At 41.4% G+C, this 16,775-nt stretch overlaps 1 protein-coding gene across 2 annotated transcripts in view; it reads right to left on the bottom strand.

The window, feature by feature from the left end:
• Positions 1–8,522: 8,522 nt before the first annotated feature.
• LOC142390569 (plexin-A1-like) overlaps positions 8,523–16,775 on the bottom strand; it is a 234,820-nt gene continuing 226,567 nt past the window's right edge. For both annotated transcript variants that reach the window (XM_075476108.1, XM_075476109.1), the window contains exons 30-32: positions 16,258–16,470; positions 14,074–14,224; positions 8,523–11,445 (exon numbers count right to left, since the gene is read on the bottom strand). In XM_075476108.1, the coding sequence (XP_075332223.1) occupies positions 11,350–11,445; positions 14,074–14,224; positions 16,258–16,470 (460 nt within the window). In that variant the 3' untranslated portion in view covers positions 8,523–11,349. The remainder of the gene's footprint in view (positions 11,446–14,073; positions 14,225–16,257; positions 16,471–16,775) is intronic.

Below are 16,775 nucleotides of genomic sequence, written 5' to 3'. Positions count from 1 at the left end.
GTCGTAGTAAATAAGAGGGATGGTCGCCGAGCCGATGTGGATGAGAGATGAAGAACTCTGCTGACACGGACTTAGTCCAACATAGAAACCTTTATTGCATTCATCAGGTCCGTCTCGAATTTACAGAAAAGATGCATCAAGAGTCTGGAGCGATGAGCCCAATTGTTCAAATTAAATCTCTCTCCTCCAGAGGGTGAAGATTCTTTTTATGGGTGTTAATTTATCCCTATATGGTGGAGATGCTCCAGGTCTGTTTTTCTCCAGGCATCTAGCCAGGAAACAATGCATATGGACTTCACGCTTTTGGAATGTATTTTCCTCCGAATCTCCTTATTTGACTATATGCTATCTCTGGTTGGGACACATGCACTCAGTGGCCTTAGATATGGTCCTTTTTAACTGTTCTCTTGAGTATCAGACACCTCAGTCTTAAGCTGGCCCACAGGTGTTGGGAGAAATAAATATATATATATATGTGTATAAAAGAACTTTAGACAATAAAAGAGAGGTCAATGACATTCTGAAAACGAGAAGTGAGGTGTCTGTAAAATTCAGGTCAGATTCTCTCCGGAGGTCTGAGTCTCTCCTTTTTATGTTTTCATAATGGAGTTTTTAATTTGATTGATGGGTTACCTGTCAAATCCTCGTGATCCCGAGGGGAGGGCTTGGCGCATTTTAAATCTGACATTCTCCAACTGGGTAATGGACAGCCTGAGAGACACGAGGACAGAACATGACTTGATCTGTTTTTATATCATTTGCTCTGAAAAGGAAGGATGAAAAGGAACTAGATTAAAGTTGAGGTCAGGACCTACCCTTGTTCGTGTATTTCGAAGTCCTGATTTAACAATAGAGCTGGAATTTTCATGGCACTCCAGAGAGTATAAATTTTTAACTGAAAATGTGGACGCTTAACTATACAATCTGTGCTCAAATGTCTTGTATAAGCTGTGATGTTACTCATGGCCCGACGTCACGCTTTTGTTCTGTTAAAGGTGATAGAGAAAGGTTGAATGGGGCATTAATCCTTGTTCTGGGATGTGATATGTAGCCCAAAAAAAATGGTTGGGTCTGTAATGGCTCAGAACCTCCCTAAAAGGCTCTCTGAAACAGCTGTTACTATGCTGGGTGTGCCAAAGGATACGTCACTTAATGCTCAAACACGGATTTGCGCATTTTCTGGCAGCAATTCAAAAAAGGGGGAGTACTTGAAACAGAGGTTCTGACACTTGCTGGCACTCCGTGTGTACTCCCCACAGCAGGAAGACTCAGAACTAACACCAAAAACGTGAAAAAGATGATTTTGATTCTCTATCACCTTTAAGGAAATCTGAGAATTTACATCAGCTAAATATGCAAGTGGCTTTAACGAAACTGCACGTGGCAACTTAAAGTTTGGAGTACTTCAAATGCTGTCCAGGGTGCAAATAAACCAACTCACGCATCAGGTTTTTTTGTAGTGGCCAAGAAGAAAGGGGGCAGAGAGAGTGGGAGAAGACATGCAGCTTCTTCTTTTTTTGGTCTTTATTTTGACCTTCTTTCCTCAACTAAAGCGCTACTTCGCTACACATTAAAAGTACAAGGTTTGTGGTTTAAGGTAATCTGTATCCACAGTTGTATTATATGTGATTGCTGCTGCTTGTGCTTTTTTGTTTGTTTGTTTGTGTGTTTGTTCTCTGTTTGTCTGCTTACTGGTGCTCCTGGTGCTTCTAAGGCTGGATTCCCCACAAAAGCCGTGGATTGTCTTCAGTTTTGTTTTTACAGATGTAGCAGCTGGTTGTCTGATTTTTCATTGTTTTCTATGTTTGTCTCTTCATATTTCTGTTCCTTTTTTCCTTTCTTCGCTCTCCCTCTCTCTCTGTCCCCCGGTCCGGATCGGCACTATCACATGTTAAGTATTGTAACAAAAATAAATGAATAAATGAGTTGATGGGCATCAAAGGGAGCTTTACATTCATAAAGCTTCCCTTGGCATAGCAAATGTGTTTGGCATAAACGGTATTCAGATTACAGTTCTGCTGCCATAATGCTGGACAGGACAAGGGGTTAAAAAAAAAAAAAAAAGTACAACGTTTGGAAAACATCATGGTTGGGAAACACTTGACATCGAAAATTGATGCTTTGGCTTTCGGCACATTCAGAACCAAAGCGTCAGCATGTAACGTCCCTGGGACACATCCAACACACTAAACATGTTGTTAACGCTGAAATCAAAGATGCTCTACACTGTCTGCATGTACTCAAAGTTGATTTCCTCGCGCTGCACCTCTGCCCATAAGAATAAAAACTCCACAAAGTTCCAGTGATGCAGCTGTGGTCGTTTTTGTTCTTTTTTATGTTGTGGTCCGATTGGAAAAGTAACACGATAACAGTTGGAAATTTGATATAACAAAGGATTCTGGTGATCAGACATGTTTATGATCCACGAAAATCAGACAAAAGAAAACTAAACCCATTTTAGTTGTGCAATGTGATGAAATATTTGTTTCATTTCATTTAAGGAGACAATTCTTTTGTTTTTGAACTATGTTTTTGTCTTTTACAGACTGTGTTGGAATTGCCCCCCTGGTAACCTACTTAAATACAAGTCATGCTCTCCTAAACCTAACCAAGCAGGTCTAGCTTTTAATGCGTGAATCTAATCAGGTGATCTTTCGGTGCAGACGCCAAATAAGGAGTTTGAGTGATATTTAAGATTAAATAGAAAGTTAAAAGCACAGACTCAGACAGTTAATAAACCCAAGTGTGCGAGATGATAGTCATGTGTGCGACTCCACTACATTTTAAAGCCCCCAAAAATTAATTTGGCAGAAATGGTCGATCTTGCTCTCATGACAGTTTTACACAGACAGTGGACTGGATCCCTGCATGTAGGCGCTTTTATGTCCTTGTATGGGGAAGAGGAGCCAGTTGTGCCTCAGGATACAAATCAATAGATTGCGTCTCATGACAGTTTCATGAACTACCACGAGACTGTGTTGAGGACAGAGACAGGAACAGAATAAAGAGCAGATTTATTGTAAGGTAATGGAGGAGAACAGGTAAAGGAGAGCGCTATGGGAAGCCGACCGCAGAGCAAAGTCAGGGGGGTGGCAGGCTCGATAGTGGGCAGAGCATGAAAAAGAGTGGCTGGGTCGGTGAGTGGCAGGGCGAGGTTGTGAGGTAGTAGAGCAGAACCTCATCTACACTGCAAGTACAACATACCCACAGAGTCTTTGGGCTTCTATCTGAAGATAGTGAGGAAACTTCTGCTTTAATGCCAGATTTTAAGCTTTGATTGTTTTCCACCATAATCACCGCGCTTAGAACCTGTGGGCCAGAATAAATAAGAAATACAAATATTTGCAGGTAATACTACAAGGTTTTCAGAATTCTTCTTTAGTTGGCACCATAATCCGTTAAACCCTAAGATTTAAAGCGTCCTGACTTTACTTTCATAACTAACCAAATGGAAAACTGGTCAAAAATCAGTCGAAATGCTTTTAATTGTGGATAGACCTCTTATCCTCATAAATGTGTTTCATTCTGTTCGGCGGTTGTCATAAAGTAATCTATCAGATACTTATTTTATCTTATGTAAACACGTTACTATTTTCTGGAGCTCAGCCACGACTGAGTGACACTTTATACAGAGACCAGTGTGTGGATGTGATTTTTTCATGACCTGATGCCAGTTGCTGCCTCATTTATATATGTGACTGAAGGCAAATCCAAAGGTTGTTGTAGAAGAGAGACACATAGCTCTTCAGCTCAACAACAGACCCACCGGCAAATGTATCGTATTAGTACATTATCTTTTGTAAACCGTATGTACCTCGCTGGTTTTGCACTTTTAAAATATACAAGTCTTAGTGATTTATCTGAATTGACGTTCCCACTTTCAAACGAACAAACACTAGTTAACACTGGTATCTGTTATCAGTGAAAAATGACGGATATATTTGGTTTAACCAGTGTTTCCCCTGTTCTTCTGTGCTAAGATCAGCAGTGAACTTGGCCCACCTTCAGCATAGAATAAAATCCATCCATCCATCCATTTTCTATACCCGCTTAATCCATCGGGTGGGTCGCGGGGGGTGGGGGGGTGGAGCCTATCCCAGCGGTCACCGAGCGAGAGGCGGGGGACACCCTGGACAGGTGGCCAGTCCATCACAGGGCCACACAGAGACAAACAACCACACAGTCACTCAATCCGAGGGGCAATTTTAGAGACACCAATTAACCTAATTCATTTTTGGACGGTGCGAGGAATCCAGAGTACCCGGAGAAAACCCACGCATACACGAGGGGGGAACATGCAAACTCCACACAGAAAGGCCTCAGCTGGAGGTTGAAACTGGAACCCTCTCACTGTGGCGACGGTGCTGACCACCACACCACCGTGCAGCACCCTAGAATAAAATCAGCTGTCAAAATCCTTTGAATGACGAGATTATAATGGCACATTTTCTGCCTTCCTTTCTGAAACATCAGGTTTTATGTCTAACAGCATCATTGGTCTGACTGACATGGATAATTTCCGTGTTTTCCCACAAACTGGGAAGTGAGTGTACACAGATGCTGTGCACAGAGTGTACTGACTTACATCAGTAAGGGATTTCTGACAGTAAAGCCTGCAAATGGAGGCTTATCTTCATTTTGCTTCTTATCACTCTTAATGTCCTCTTCAACATCTGGTGTGAAAGACAGGGGAAGTCAAACAGAAACAGCATGGCTGCTATATCAGAGTACATACAGCACAATAACACCGCATTAAAAGTCTCATATGTGCTGCTTTTGATCTTTCAAGTTCTCTTGTGGCAACGTACACTCGAGATAAACCTAAAAGTTGTTACAGCTTTTAAAATCCGCAACAGTGAGGGTAAATGCTCGGGATGGTGGAATGGGAAGAAAAACATCAGACGATCCAGATTTAGCAAAAAAACATGTTTAATCTCTCCTTGATGCGTGTCTATTTACACGTAATAAATCTGCAAAATAGGAAAGAGCAGGATATGTACACAGGCGTGAAACAGCCAAAACCTGTCACAGCAGCTTCAAGTCTGAAACTCTTAAAAAGGTATCATAATTCATAAAGTAGTAAAACTCTCAGGTTTTTTTTTTCTTTCTACCTTTCTTCACTTTAATCTGTTAGAGGTGTTGAATGTCCTCTGTTCTGTCTCTGAAATGTACTCTAATCAGAGTGAATTTGTGTGGCGAGGAAGCTGGAACTGCTTCTCAGGGATGAGAAACCTGTGCGCGCTGCTCGTTGGGCTCAGAGATGACAGATGAGGGCGAGGTGGTGTCATGCTGGAGGGCTCAGCCTATTGTGAAAATGTATTTCTTTTTGGAGAAAATGGAGAAAAGTGGTGGAGGTGTTCAGAAACAGAGGAATAATGATAATAGTTTAGAATTTCTGGAACACATATGGACATATGGAAGATGGATATAGTCGCTTCAAGGTCACCCACTGTTTTGTGAAGTATTGTTATGAAGTATTAAGTCATTTGACTGCCATGAAATTGGTTTTTTTTGTAGTCAGAAGTGATGCATATGTCCACTCTCAGTGGCGATACACATAACTTCAAGTCTCAGTTGTCATGGTTGAGATACAGACACAATAGTGTTTTTTAGCGGGTTCTAAACTTGTTGATTGTTTCTGCTGTACAGCTGGCTATTTCAACACTGAGGGCTATGATTAACTCAATTTCGGAGCGAGTCCCAAGGTACCAATTCAAGTGATGCTGTTTTCGGGTCTTAAGTTTTGCGTTTCTTTCTTTTTATAAAGTGAAATACATCAAGCTGTCATCTAGTCAACACACTAGAAAGGAGGGGAAACTACTATCAGGGCTGACTTTTGTGAATTAGGTAGCTATGCTAACTGTCCAACACTAGCTTAGCATGAGACAGACAGATGTGAGAATGGTCATCACTTCCTTCAATTCTGGCAAGAAAATTAGCATTTTTACATATTTGAGAAATGTCTCAAAAGACCTTCAGTATCCATCTTATGTCTGTAGGTTAAAAACAGAACTGGGATGTAAATAACTTAGCTCAATGCACCGCTCCGTCTTAATGATAGCTTAAATGTAGACGCTGAATCTCAAGCAAAACAACAAAAACTTAACCTGAAAGCCATTTTCGTTTCTATAGCTTAAATAAACAGTAGAAATATCATTTCGGTCTACATGTGTTGAATTTACTTTATAGTCCAGCGTCACTGTAAATGGTGAAATAATCAGCAGGGAAACATCTAAAACCTGCAGGACAGCGGCCCTCGAGGACTGGATGTGGACATCCCTGATGTAGATGGACACAAATTGCTTGCTTTGGTGTTGCCAGTCACAACTTTTGTATTGGAGTTGGAGTTTTTTTTATCAACTGTACCACATTTTATGCCATTTATACTGTAGATGGGATGGGGCTGGACTTACAATAAAAAAAATAAGGCTAAACAAAACAACCGATGAACCTGGATCACATGGATGAAAGTCTGTTGTGTGCATGGAGAAAAAAAAACCCCAGTATGATTAAACTCTCCCGACCAGTTCACTGCCATGACACTGTGCACACAGCATGCAGTGATTCCAGCATGTTGCATTCTCTCAAACCACCGTTTAAACGCACGAGACGGTAATTTCTCCGGCTTTAGAAGTGTCTCAACTCTTTTGCATTGAGATGTGCTTCAACACATCTGTGAGCGTCAAACATAAACACACAAACTGCACCAGTCTTGTAATCTCATTGTTGAAAAGAAAAATTAGCATATTTGATCAAATACCATATTGTTACATATTAAGATTTCTTTGTCCATTTTCTGACAGAATATTTTTACTTGAATCATACCCTTTTACCATTTTCTATACAGAAAGAGGCCAACAAGGCACATTGAACAATTACATGTTTTCGTCGAAAGAATCTCTCCCTACGCCCTCCATCTAAACCATTAGTTGCTTTGTTTTTTTCATCTCCACAAAGAAAAAGAAACCCGAAACATGTGGGGGAATGGAAAATGAAGCGGTACCGTGACCATCAAAGTACTTCCTCTGCCTTGTCTGAGGTTGTTTTTTTTTTAATCTTTTACTCCAACAAGGGGTGAAGCAGAAACCCAGAAGCAAAACTAAGTAACAAAAGCATCAAGAGACCAAGTCGATCCTTTCTTGTCATCTTGCTTATTTTTTTTGTTTTTGTTTTTTTCACCCCACAACGTAAACCAAACGGTAAGCTTAGTCACTCTTTCAATATCACCAAAAATAATCTTTACAAGTTTTCATCGAAAGAACAAGTGAATACCAGTTCAACACTAATGCAGCTGTCCACATCCTCACAGTTTCAGTCAGAATGTGTCATCGGGTGCCTGTACATGGAAGGAACATCACCTAAATTTCACCGTACAAGAAAAGAGACAAACACAAAATACCTTCAATGAGGAAGATTTAAATGGCTAAAACCGAGCACTTGGAAGAACTGAAAAGATGTTCAAATGATAATCTCCTCTCATAGAGCTATTCTTCTGATGTGGATTGGGAGGGGGGGGGGAGCTTTGGTCGGCTTGCTCTGCATGTCGTCTTACCCTGTGTTAGATCAGTGGTCCAAGTATCGTAGCACATACAGAACGTTTCAATATGTCCGGAGAAAAACGCGGCCGTTTTTCTGGCTTGGATCGGAATGCTGGGAGGCGAGAGGGATTTAAATGTGCACTGGGGTTTTTAAAGGGTTGTCAGAAAACATCCTAAACTGAGCAAAGTAATGTGGTTGGAGTGGAGTTTTTAACCTGACAGCAGCCGTGTGCGTTTGGCTTAGAGGCGTTTCGTGCCAAGTAGCAGTTAACGCCTGGAAAATAGCACAAGTGTGTGTGTGAATATACAGCGGAAGAAGGTGGGGAAAGAACGTGAAGGAGGTTGTGGATTTTGTTGATTTTCCTGGAGCATGTATCATCATGGTGGGTGTTAAAGGGATAGTTCGCCTCTTTTGACATGAAGCTGTATGACATCCCATATTAGCAAAATAATTTATGAACATTTTCTTACCCCCTGCTGCGTCCTGTGAGCAGAGTTCCAGCTGAGTTTTGGTTTCGATGAAGGTAGTCCGGCTAGTTGGCTGGGGTCCCGAAAATAAAGCGTCTTGCTTCTCAAAACAATATGCGTTCAAAAGAGTAATACATTTGCATCACAAAATCGTCACAAAAAGTCAGACCTCACAATCGCTTGGTGCTATTTTTGCCTCCCTTCATATCAACGCGTTCAGCCGCCTGCTGACAGCCGCACCTGTTACCGTGTTCACTGCTCGGTCTGCACTTCGGTCTGCACAGTTTACACAGCAGGCAGTGATACGAAGGAAGAGAGAAAATAGCGCCAAGCGATTGTGAGGTCTGACTTTTTCTGGGGGGAGGATTTTGTGATGCAAATGTATTACTCTTTTGAACGCATATTGTTTTGAGAAGCAAAACGCTTTATTTTTCTAGCCCCAGCCAACTAGCCGGACTACCTTTGTGGATGCCAAAACTCAGCTGGAACTCGGCTCACAGGACGCAGCAGGGGGTGAGAAAATGTTCATAAATTATATTGCTAATATGGGATGTCATTCAGCTTCATGTCAAAAGAGGCGAACTATCCCTTTAAGTGGGAATTAAAGGAGCAATCTGTGGAATTTTCATAGAATTTTGCTATTAGGGTCATCCGCAGTACCATCTAAGATGTGGTTCGCATGTTCCAAATGTGTCGTAGATAATTGAGGTTGCCATTTAAATAAGTATAATTTTTATTTAAATTGAATGACCATTTGCCAGTTTTCTGCTCAAAGACCGAATCAGAGGAGCTAAGGCTTAAAGAGACCACAAATTTAAGAGAGGGCAACTCACCAGCTGCACCAAAGCACCTTTCATTTCATGTTTTAAAACAGCTGTGGCTGTAGAATCATCATTTAGGACATAGGTCACTCACTTTCTGGGGCCTTTCGTGGCACTGGTCACAGTTTTTAGTCCATTAGCTGATGGCTTAGTTACGTCACTTCAAATGGAAGTGTTTTAAAATGTAGTAGAATCGATTTACTGTTTGTTTTAAATCTTACTTTGCAAATGGTTCAGAGAAAAGCAGCATATCGCACCAAAAAGTGCGGTGCAGAAATATGCGCGTATGTTTTTCCCTCATTGAGAAGGAAGGGCGTTGGCCGACTGAAAGCAGGCGCAGGAACACACCGAGCTTCTCTCCCTCTAAAGAAAACCTGTTTGTACTGGTCTGCAATGTCTCTGATGCAACATCATTTTTTAACTTGAACGAGGCTTCAGGTGTGCGTTTGTTCGAGGTTTTTACACTCCATCACAAGGAAAAAACATCCGAGGGGAAGCACTGCAGAAGCGGAAGAAAAAGTCTTTGTTTCTGAGGTATTGGTAATCGTTTCCTTTAAAGTAATATTGCTAAAAAGGATGCAGTTGTTACACTGAACCTCACATTCTACAGATATGTAGAGAAGCCATTTTTTGTGGAACACGTCCATCTGAACTTGTGGTTGATTTGTTAGGTTTGGGACTCTCATGACGAGCTTTTACAGTCGGATGCGTTTGTAAAATTTTATCTAAGCCCAATTTTCTTGACTTCCAAAGAAGCCATGTATGTGTGTGTCGGGAAAAGAAGGTTTAAATAACAAGAATGTATGATTTTTAATGTAAATGTGGCGCTGTGGCAGGAAAACGTGGACCTTTTTTTTGTTTTTCTTTTTACCCCTACAAAACCACCTAAGACAAAAAAGAGAAAGGCCTTCAACTCGTACAAAAAACACATATGTCAAGCTACATTTCATTATCTTTTCAAAGAAAACACATTCACATTGCAAAAAATGCGCCCCTTTACTTTTACAGTCTTCGCTGCGGACTTGAAAACCAATAATTGACAATACTGATCCGCCGTCTTCTGCGCAGCTAAGCTGGCCTTCGCTTTGGAGGGCGCGCCTTACGAACTGCTTCAGACAAGAGAAGAGGTCATCAGCAAAACAACATCAAGAAGCTGTGAAGCACGGGGTGCCAGGGGGTCTCGCCTTAATCAGCCCACCTCGATGTATTTGGTTTCTCTAAAACAAACACAAAGCACTGCAAGTTGGCTGGCTCATAGGTGGCTTCTAGACATCGTTTGCCTTTTTACTATATTCAGAGCCAAAGATGCAGCACACGATGGCCCCAAAACCTCATGGAACATAGAAAGTGTCTGTATTATATATAGAATTTTGCCATTTACCTATTTTTAAACTCTCAGTCACTATGCATGACAACATTTTTATAATAGCACATTTCATCTAACGAAAAAGGAGTCTCTTTGCACTAAACAACATTCAAAGTAAAACATGGCACAAGACAACTTTTTCCTTGTGTTTTCATAATTTTTCATCTAAGAAATATCAAATTTTCTGAAACGTAACTTTTGTACACTGAAATGGAAAACTTTTCAAATTTTCATTTGTTTTACAAACAAAGGGTTGTATTTATATATCTATATATATATCTATATATATATATATTCATATATCCTCTTCTCTCTTTTGATTTAGCTTTGTTGTGCAAATTCAGCAGTAACACAAGTGGCACAGCACTGGGGAGAGTATGCAGGTGGGGAAGAAAAGAATCAGATGCAATGACACAAATTAAATGCAGGGCTAGAAAACCGGCACTATGCTTTGTTCGACTGCAGTGGAGTCAGGTTCAGATGCAGGAGGAAGAATTTTTCCAGCAAAGTTCTTCTTCCTGGTTGCCCCGCAGTGGCATCGGTCGGTTGCCAAGCAGCCCCCCTGCAGATGTTTCTCTGAGTGACAAAGAGTCTCATCAGCTCTATGGCTGCTGGTCTGCAGCTTGTGGAGGATGGCAACGGAAAAGAGATCAAGTATCGTGTTAAAATACCTTGTATTATTATTATTATTTTTTTTTTTTTTTAAATCGGCTCACAGTCTGAATCTTAGCCGAGGCAGTGGAAAGACACAGCAGGTGGCTTGCACCTTTCCTGCAGCGTTTTAACTGCAGTTAAACACGTTTCCGGTCACCTGTGTGAGCTCGGGTCCACATCGGCTGAGACGTGGGGATGCCTTTAATTTGGTTGATCATGGTACGATTAGTGGCTCAAAGTTAAATAAAAAGAGGGAAAAAAAGAAACAGGCTGATGAGGCCCTAGTTCCAAAAACCTGCCGTCTCTCCAGTGTGCTGCTGCTGCTGGGTGCTTGTGTCCTTGCAGTCATTTCGGCTGCTGCAGGTTGTAGCTTCTGAGTGTGGTACCAACAGACTTTAAACGTCGTGGGTCAAAATGTCACGGGGCATCAAAGGTTTGTCAGGGAAGGCGTGTTGGTTAGCCAGTTCTGCGCTAGCTGAGGTGTGTGGTGACTGGCCGGTCCTCAGCTGGCCAGGGCCATGGTGTCGATGACCTGTTCTAGCTTGCCACGTAGCCGCTGTCTGCGAGACTGTTCATCCTTCTGTAGCGCCGACAGGATCTGCACACAAGGAGGGACGGCGATTACTTACAACATCACAACCGGAATAATTTCTTTCAAACGCGCAGCAACGCACCAGGATTTTCATTTGTTGTGATCAGAACTGTAAATGCTCAGATACACTCCTACTCTTTAGCAGAAAGAGCGCTATGATGCTAATTTCCATTTACCCGTTAGCAATTACAATTATACTGATGCTGACAACGTGGGCAGGGCTGGCAGGGCAGGTGTGAGGACCGGTGGGATGTGTATAATTGCATGTTAATTGCCACTGTGATTGTGTACAGGAGTGTGTGTGTGTGCCTGTTGCCTGACTGTTATTCTGCACGGCATGAACAGGAGGAGGAGGAGCTGGTACACCACAACACGTGTATGTGTGCATTATCTTAATACTGCGTGTATGTGCATTGGTAAGTACATGCAAGCATGCTTAACACATCTTTGTACACTTGCATTTGTGTGTGTGTGTGTGTGTGTAGGGTCGGGGCACGTGTTAGAGGCGATGGGGCCCATGCAGCTGCCTACATCTGGCTAATAGGCTGTAATGACAGGGAGCAGTTGTTTTGAATGGAGCCAGCTGCTAGCAGCAAGTAACTACAGTAATACTGCTGGTGTGGAAGGGTGGAGAGGAGGAAGGAGGGAATGCATCTCTGAGCACATATGTGCAAGATAAAGTTGGGGAGGGGGTTGGCATCTTATAGCACAGATAGAAAACTATTGTGTTAAAATATCAATGTAGAGTGAATGCAGATTTATTTTTCTCCAACATGTTGGAGGCGGCTGTAGCTCAGGAGGAAGAGCAGTCGCCCACCAATCGGAAGGTCGGTGGTTCGACCCTCGGCTTCCCGGGCTACATGTCGAAGTGTCCTTGGGCAAGACACTGAACCCCATGTTGCCTACCTTGTAAGTCGCTTTGGATAAAAGCGTCTGCAAAATGACTGTAATGTCTGTAATGTAATGTTCAGGTTAAAGGAAATAACGCAAAAACAATTTGGTAGAAAATCACATGTATATGTTATATATAGGGATGCAGCGATACCACTTTTTTTCAAACCGATACGATACCGATACTTGGATCTGAGTACTTGCCGATACCGAGTACCGATGCCGAATACTTCTACCACAAGAAAAATGCAATGAATTGGAAGACAGGTTTCGGTCTCACTAGCCTAACCACACTGTTCCTGATTAGCTCGGCTTCTCCCTGAGCCGCCAATCTAAAAAAATACAACAAAAATGACAAGCCACCCTCTGATCGTGGTCTTCATGCAATAAATTGGTATTGGTTAACTTTAACGAGTACGAGTATATTAGAATAGTATCGGTATCAGTGCATCCCTAGTTATTAAACAAGGTTTAAATATTTTGCAAATGACTGTATTCTGTTTTTGCCATTTTGGTGTTTCAGCCGTTTTGGAAACATGTTTTTTACTCATTCTCTTCGAAACACACACACGAAATTAAAACCATCTGCATACGTGTTAGTGTTAGTCGCCAAAACGTCTCTGACTTGTTGAGAAATGGACCAAGTTGTGTAAGCTAAAAGGTGTTGCCTCCATCCCTTTCCAAGCACATCCCACAGATGGGAACTTTGGAGGGCAAGTCAACACTTTTAATGCTTTTTCATATTCTTCAAACAGTTCCTGAAGGATTTTTTTCGCTGAGAGACGCCCTGCTGAAAGCGGCCTGTGATGTCACCTCACCTGTGTATATTAGAATAGTATCAGCCTGATACCAGTATCGGTACATCCCTAGTTATATACATGTTATATTTTGTTTGATTCATCCGTTAAATGGCCCATATACAAACTATCACTATTGTCGTCACTGTGGGTTCTCCAGGAAACCAGGTGAAAGTACCAACAAATAGATCCACGGGTAACTTTTCAATCCACAAATAACAGACTTAACATTGAGGTTTGAGCAGCATAGTTAAAAAAGCTCTTCTGCTTTGATACTTGAGCAGATAACTTCCCGTTCAACCCCTCAATTCATCCAGGGACTCCATGGATGAAGCTGGGAGCGCACGTGATCGAGTCAAGAAACAGATTTACGTGGGATCTGTCAGCTTAAAATGTGATTTTTCAAGTAGTTTTATACTACGTGACAAGTCTGTTACATTTATAGATTCAAACATAGCTTCTTTTATTATGTTCACATGGAAAAGCTCGAATTTCCCCTGGTTGCCTGGTAACCTCAAGGTGATGACAGGACATACAAAGCATAATGGTATTGATCCTCTCGCATTACTCTGAGCTAAAAAGCAAATAAGCATATTTCTCAAACTGTCACGCTACTCTTTTAATAGACTCAGTTTGGGGTTGAGTTTTAATCAATGGGCAGCAGCTGTCATAGTTGATATGAAGGTCTTTAAATCACATAAATCCTGCAAAGCTCCATTAGGTTCATAATGTGTGGAGCTCATGCCTTAATGTGCATCCAAATGGTGGCAATACCTTCGAGCCTGTTTCGATGCAGACTGATTATCAATGTAATTGAATAAAAATGACCTCATCGTATTAGTCAAGACAAGCAAAAGGAGCGGCGGACGCAGCGCATCCGTCTCCTGAGTAACTGCAGGATTCTTCTTTTCTGCTGGATTCTTCCTCATATTCAGGGGGCGCTCACCTCGTCTTTGTACTTGATGATGTAGGTGTAGATCTCATGCAGCGCAGACATGCTGTTGAACTGGCTGAGGTGCAGGCGGGACTGCTCTGCTAGGTAGGCACTCATGTCCTGATCACTGATTGCCGGCATACGGGAGATGTCGGAGTAATATCTGGAGGAGAGGTAAAGCAGATTCATGTGGATCGTCAGAGCGTGGCTTAACAACTTAATGCCTTGAAGTAGAAGACATTGAGAGATAGAGGGTTACAGAATGGTCCAGTTAAAAAGAGGATAAAAAAACTTCAGCAAGCTGGTGTCAGAATTCTGCGGCCAAGGTTGTACTAATATTCATTTACTGGAAAATAAATAAATACATTTCAATAAATTATTCACAAGTTTCAAGTATGCCACCTTTATCTCTAAGCAGAGTAAATCTAATGAAAATCTTTGTATTTTTCATGAAATGCAGCGATTCATCTTTATGACTGTGGGGTTTAATACTGCTGCTGACAGGCTTCGCTAACTCGTGCAATGTTCAAAATGTAGGTGATGTTTCAGTTGGTTTGCTTTTTCTTAACATCCCACTATTCAATTTTGACTTTATTCAAAGAGAAGGTAATAAAAAAAGGGAAATTTACTAATGCACGCCTTCTTATGGGTCTAATCATAAACAAACTCAATTTTTTTAATCATACACAGCAGCACTATGCAAATATCTGGAGCCACCCTTCATCGCCAGGGAGACAGGAAGTTGGTGAAAGTGAGAATATAAAGCAAAGACAGAGTTTGTACGTTTCTAACATGCTTAAAAGTCCATTTTTGGTATGAACATTTTTCTTTTTCACTTTCAGATACCGTTCATCTGCTGTAGGTAGTTTCAGGCCTGCCACAAGTAAATAAAAGGAAACAAATGATGTGCCTTTATGACAGGCTGCTAATATCAAAGTGCCAAAAGATACAATTTAATATTGGCTCTTTGATGTGTTGTCTCTTATGTGCAGATACAACACTGCTTCGTGAATGATTCACCGGTAAGCGTGAAGAGGCTTAACAAACAATTAAACAAATTCCTATTAAAAATGGAATGTACAAGGGCTGAAAATCTGTGAAAAAAAAAAAAAAAAAAATCAGCCAATGTTTTGAAACTTTGAAAGACCTTCAAAAAGCCTGGAGAAATATTGCTCAGGACCACTTTGAAATCTCACAATAAAGCCTGGCTCCTTGGAAGCAACATATAAAGAAATGAAGGGTGGCTGAAGAACAACACAAACCTTGATGTTAACTACTCATGACTTGTAACTGGATTAAAAGAGAAAACAGTCAACTGAAAGCGGGGAAGGCAGAACTGCCGTGTATGATGAATACACAGAGCTGCTCCCACATCTGGAGGCTTCCGGCAGCTGGAACAGGCTGAACTTAGGAACCACCTCAAACCTCACTCAGTTTACCTATGCAACCTTTTCTCACACTCCCTCCAAACGCTCTCTGGCGGCGGTGGGGCTTGTTGCGGCCCTTTTCGATGCACTTGACATTAAGGAAATAGACGAGCCTAACAAAAACAAACAACTGACTCGACCACATGTTGAGGGACGTGCTGCAATTCTCGCTGCCAAACAAAGAGTCCAGAAGAAGCAGCTTCGAAAAGCTACTTCGAGTCCAGTGGAATCCCCAAAAGTTGAAAGATAAAAAAAACTCTGGCGAGTGCAGATGTTGCATTAACTTAACTTGAAATGAGCTGAATAAAAGATGAAGGGTAGCCCAGAGGAGGCTTATCAGCGACACTCCGGTTGGAAAAAACATTGGTGATAAATCCTTCTTTGATGCGTGTATTTTCTGGCTTTGAAACAACTAAAAGGACTTGAAACACAATTCACGTGGAGCTGGTTTTACTGATATCTTCGACTCTCTTAATTTCCTGTAATCTATATTAATAAGCCAGGAGCAACACAGCGGTAATTACAGAGCATGGTTTCTTTGCTTTAGTTTAATTCAACTATATATTTATGCTGAAATGCCTGTAGCAGATAAAGTTCAACCTGTAATGTTGTTCTAACTCTTTAATAGTGTAATTAACTTGGATCTTAAAGCTAAACCTAATTCTTCTTCCGTCTTCCAGGTGCTCAGAAGGAATACAGTTTACCTTCAGAACTGTGGAGAAACAAGTCAAATCTTCTTTATTTGAATTGACGATTTGTTTGGACTCACCTCTCCACCCAGTTCTTGTAGTTGGGGATGTCTTTAGCGTAGAGAAGCTTGTTTGACGGCGAGTCTTTTCCCAGTTTGTGCTCGGACGTTGAACAGGAGTCCATGAAGGTCTGAGCCACCACAGAGAGGCAGGCGTCTGTGATGCTGTTCTTATGGATGTCAAATACAAACTGGGGGTTCTTAATCACATTCACCCAAAACCGCAAAGGAAGACTGGAGAAAACAGAGAGGATACGAAAGAATTAAGTGACCACAAACGCTCGTAGTGACCGATATTCATACCGAGCAGATTCACTTGAAAAACTCATTGAATTAGATTTGAGAAAAAAAAACAATGAATCTGTCTGATACTGACTTAATATAAGTTAATGAAACAAATGCTGATAAATAAAGTGTAAAGTCGCACCGCTCAGATCAACCAGTACATTTTCATCCTGCAAATGAAATAGCATTGCTTTTCTACGTCTTTAAGAATGAAGAATTCTCCTCAAGACAAGCGTCCATTTGGTTCTTCTGCT

The sequence above is a fragment of the Odontesthes bonariensis genome, chromosome 10, assembly GCF_027942865.1.
Source record: "Odontesthes bonariensis isolate fOdoBon6 chromosome 10, fOdoBon6.hap1, whole genome shotgun sequence".
In the NCBI taxonomy this organism is placed as follows: Eukaryota; Metazoa; Chordata; class Actinopteri; order Atheriniformes; family Atherinopsidae; genus Odontesthes; species Odontesthes bonariensis.
The sequence above is the reverse complement of the archived record's forward strand: the minus strand, read 5'-3'. Positions and strand labels throughout refer to the sequence as shown.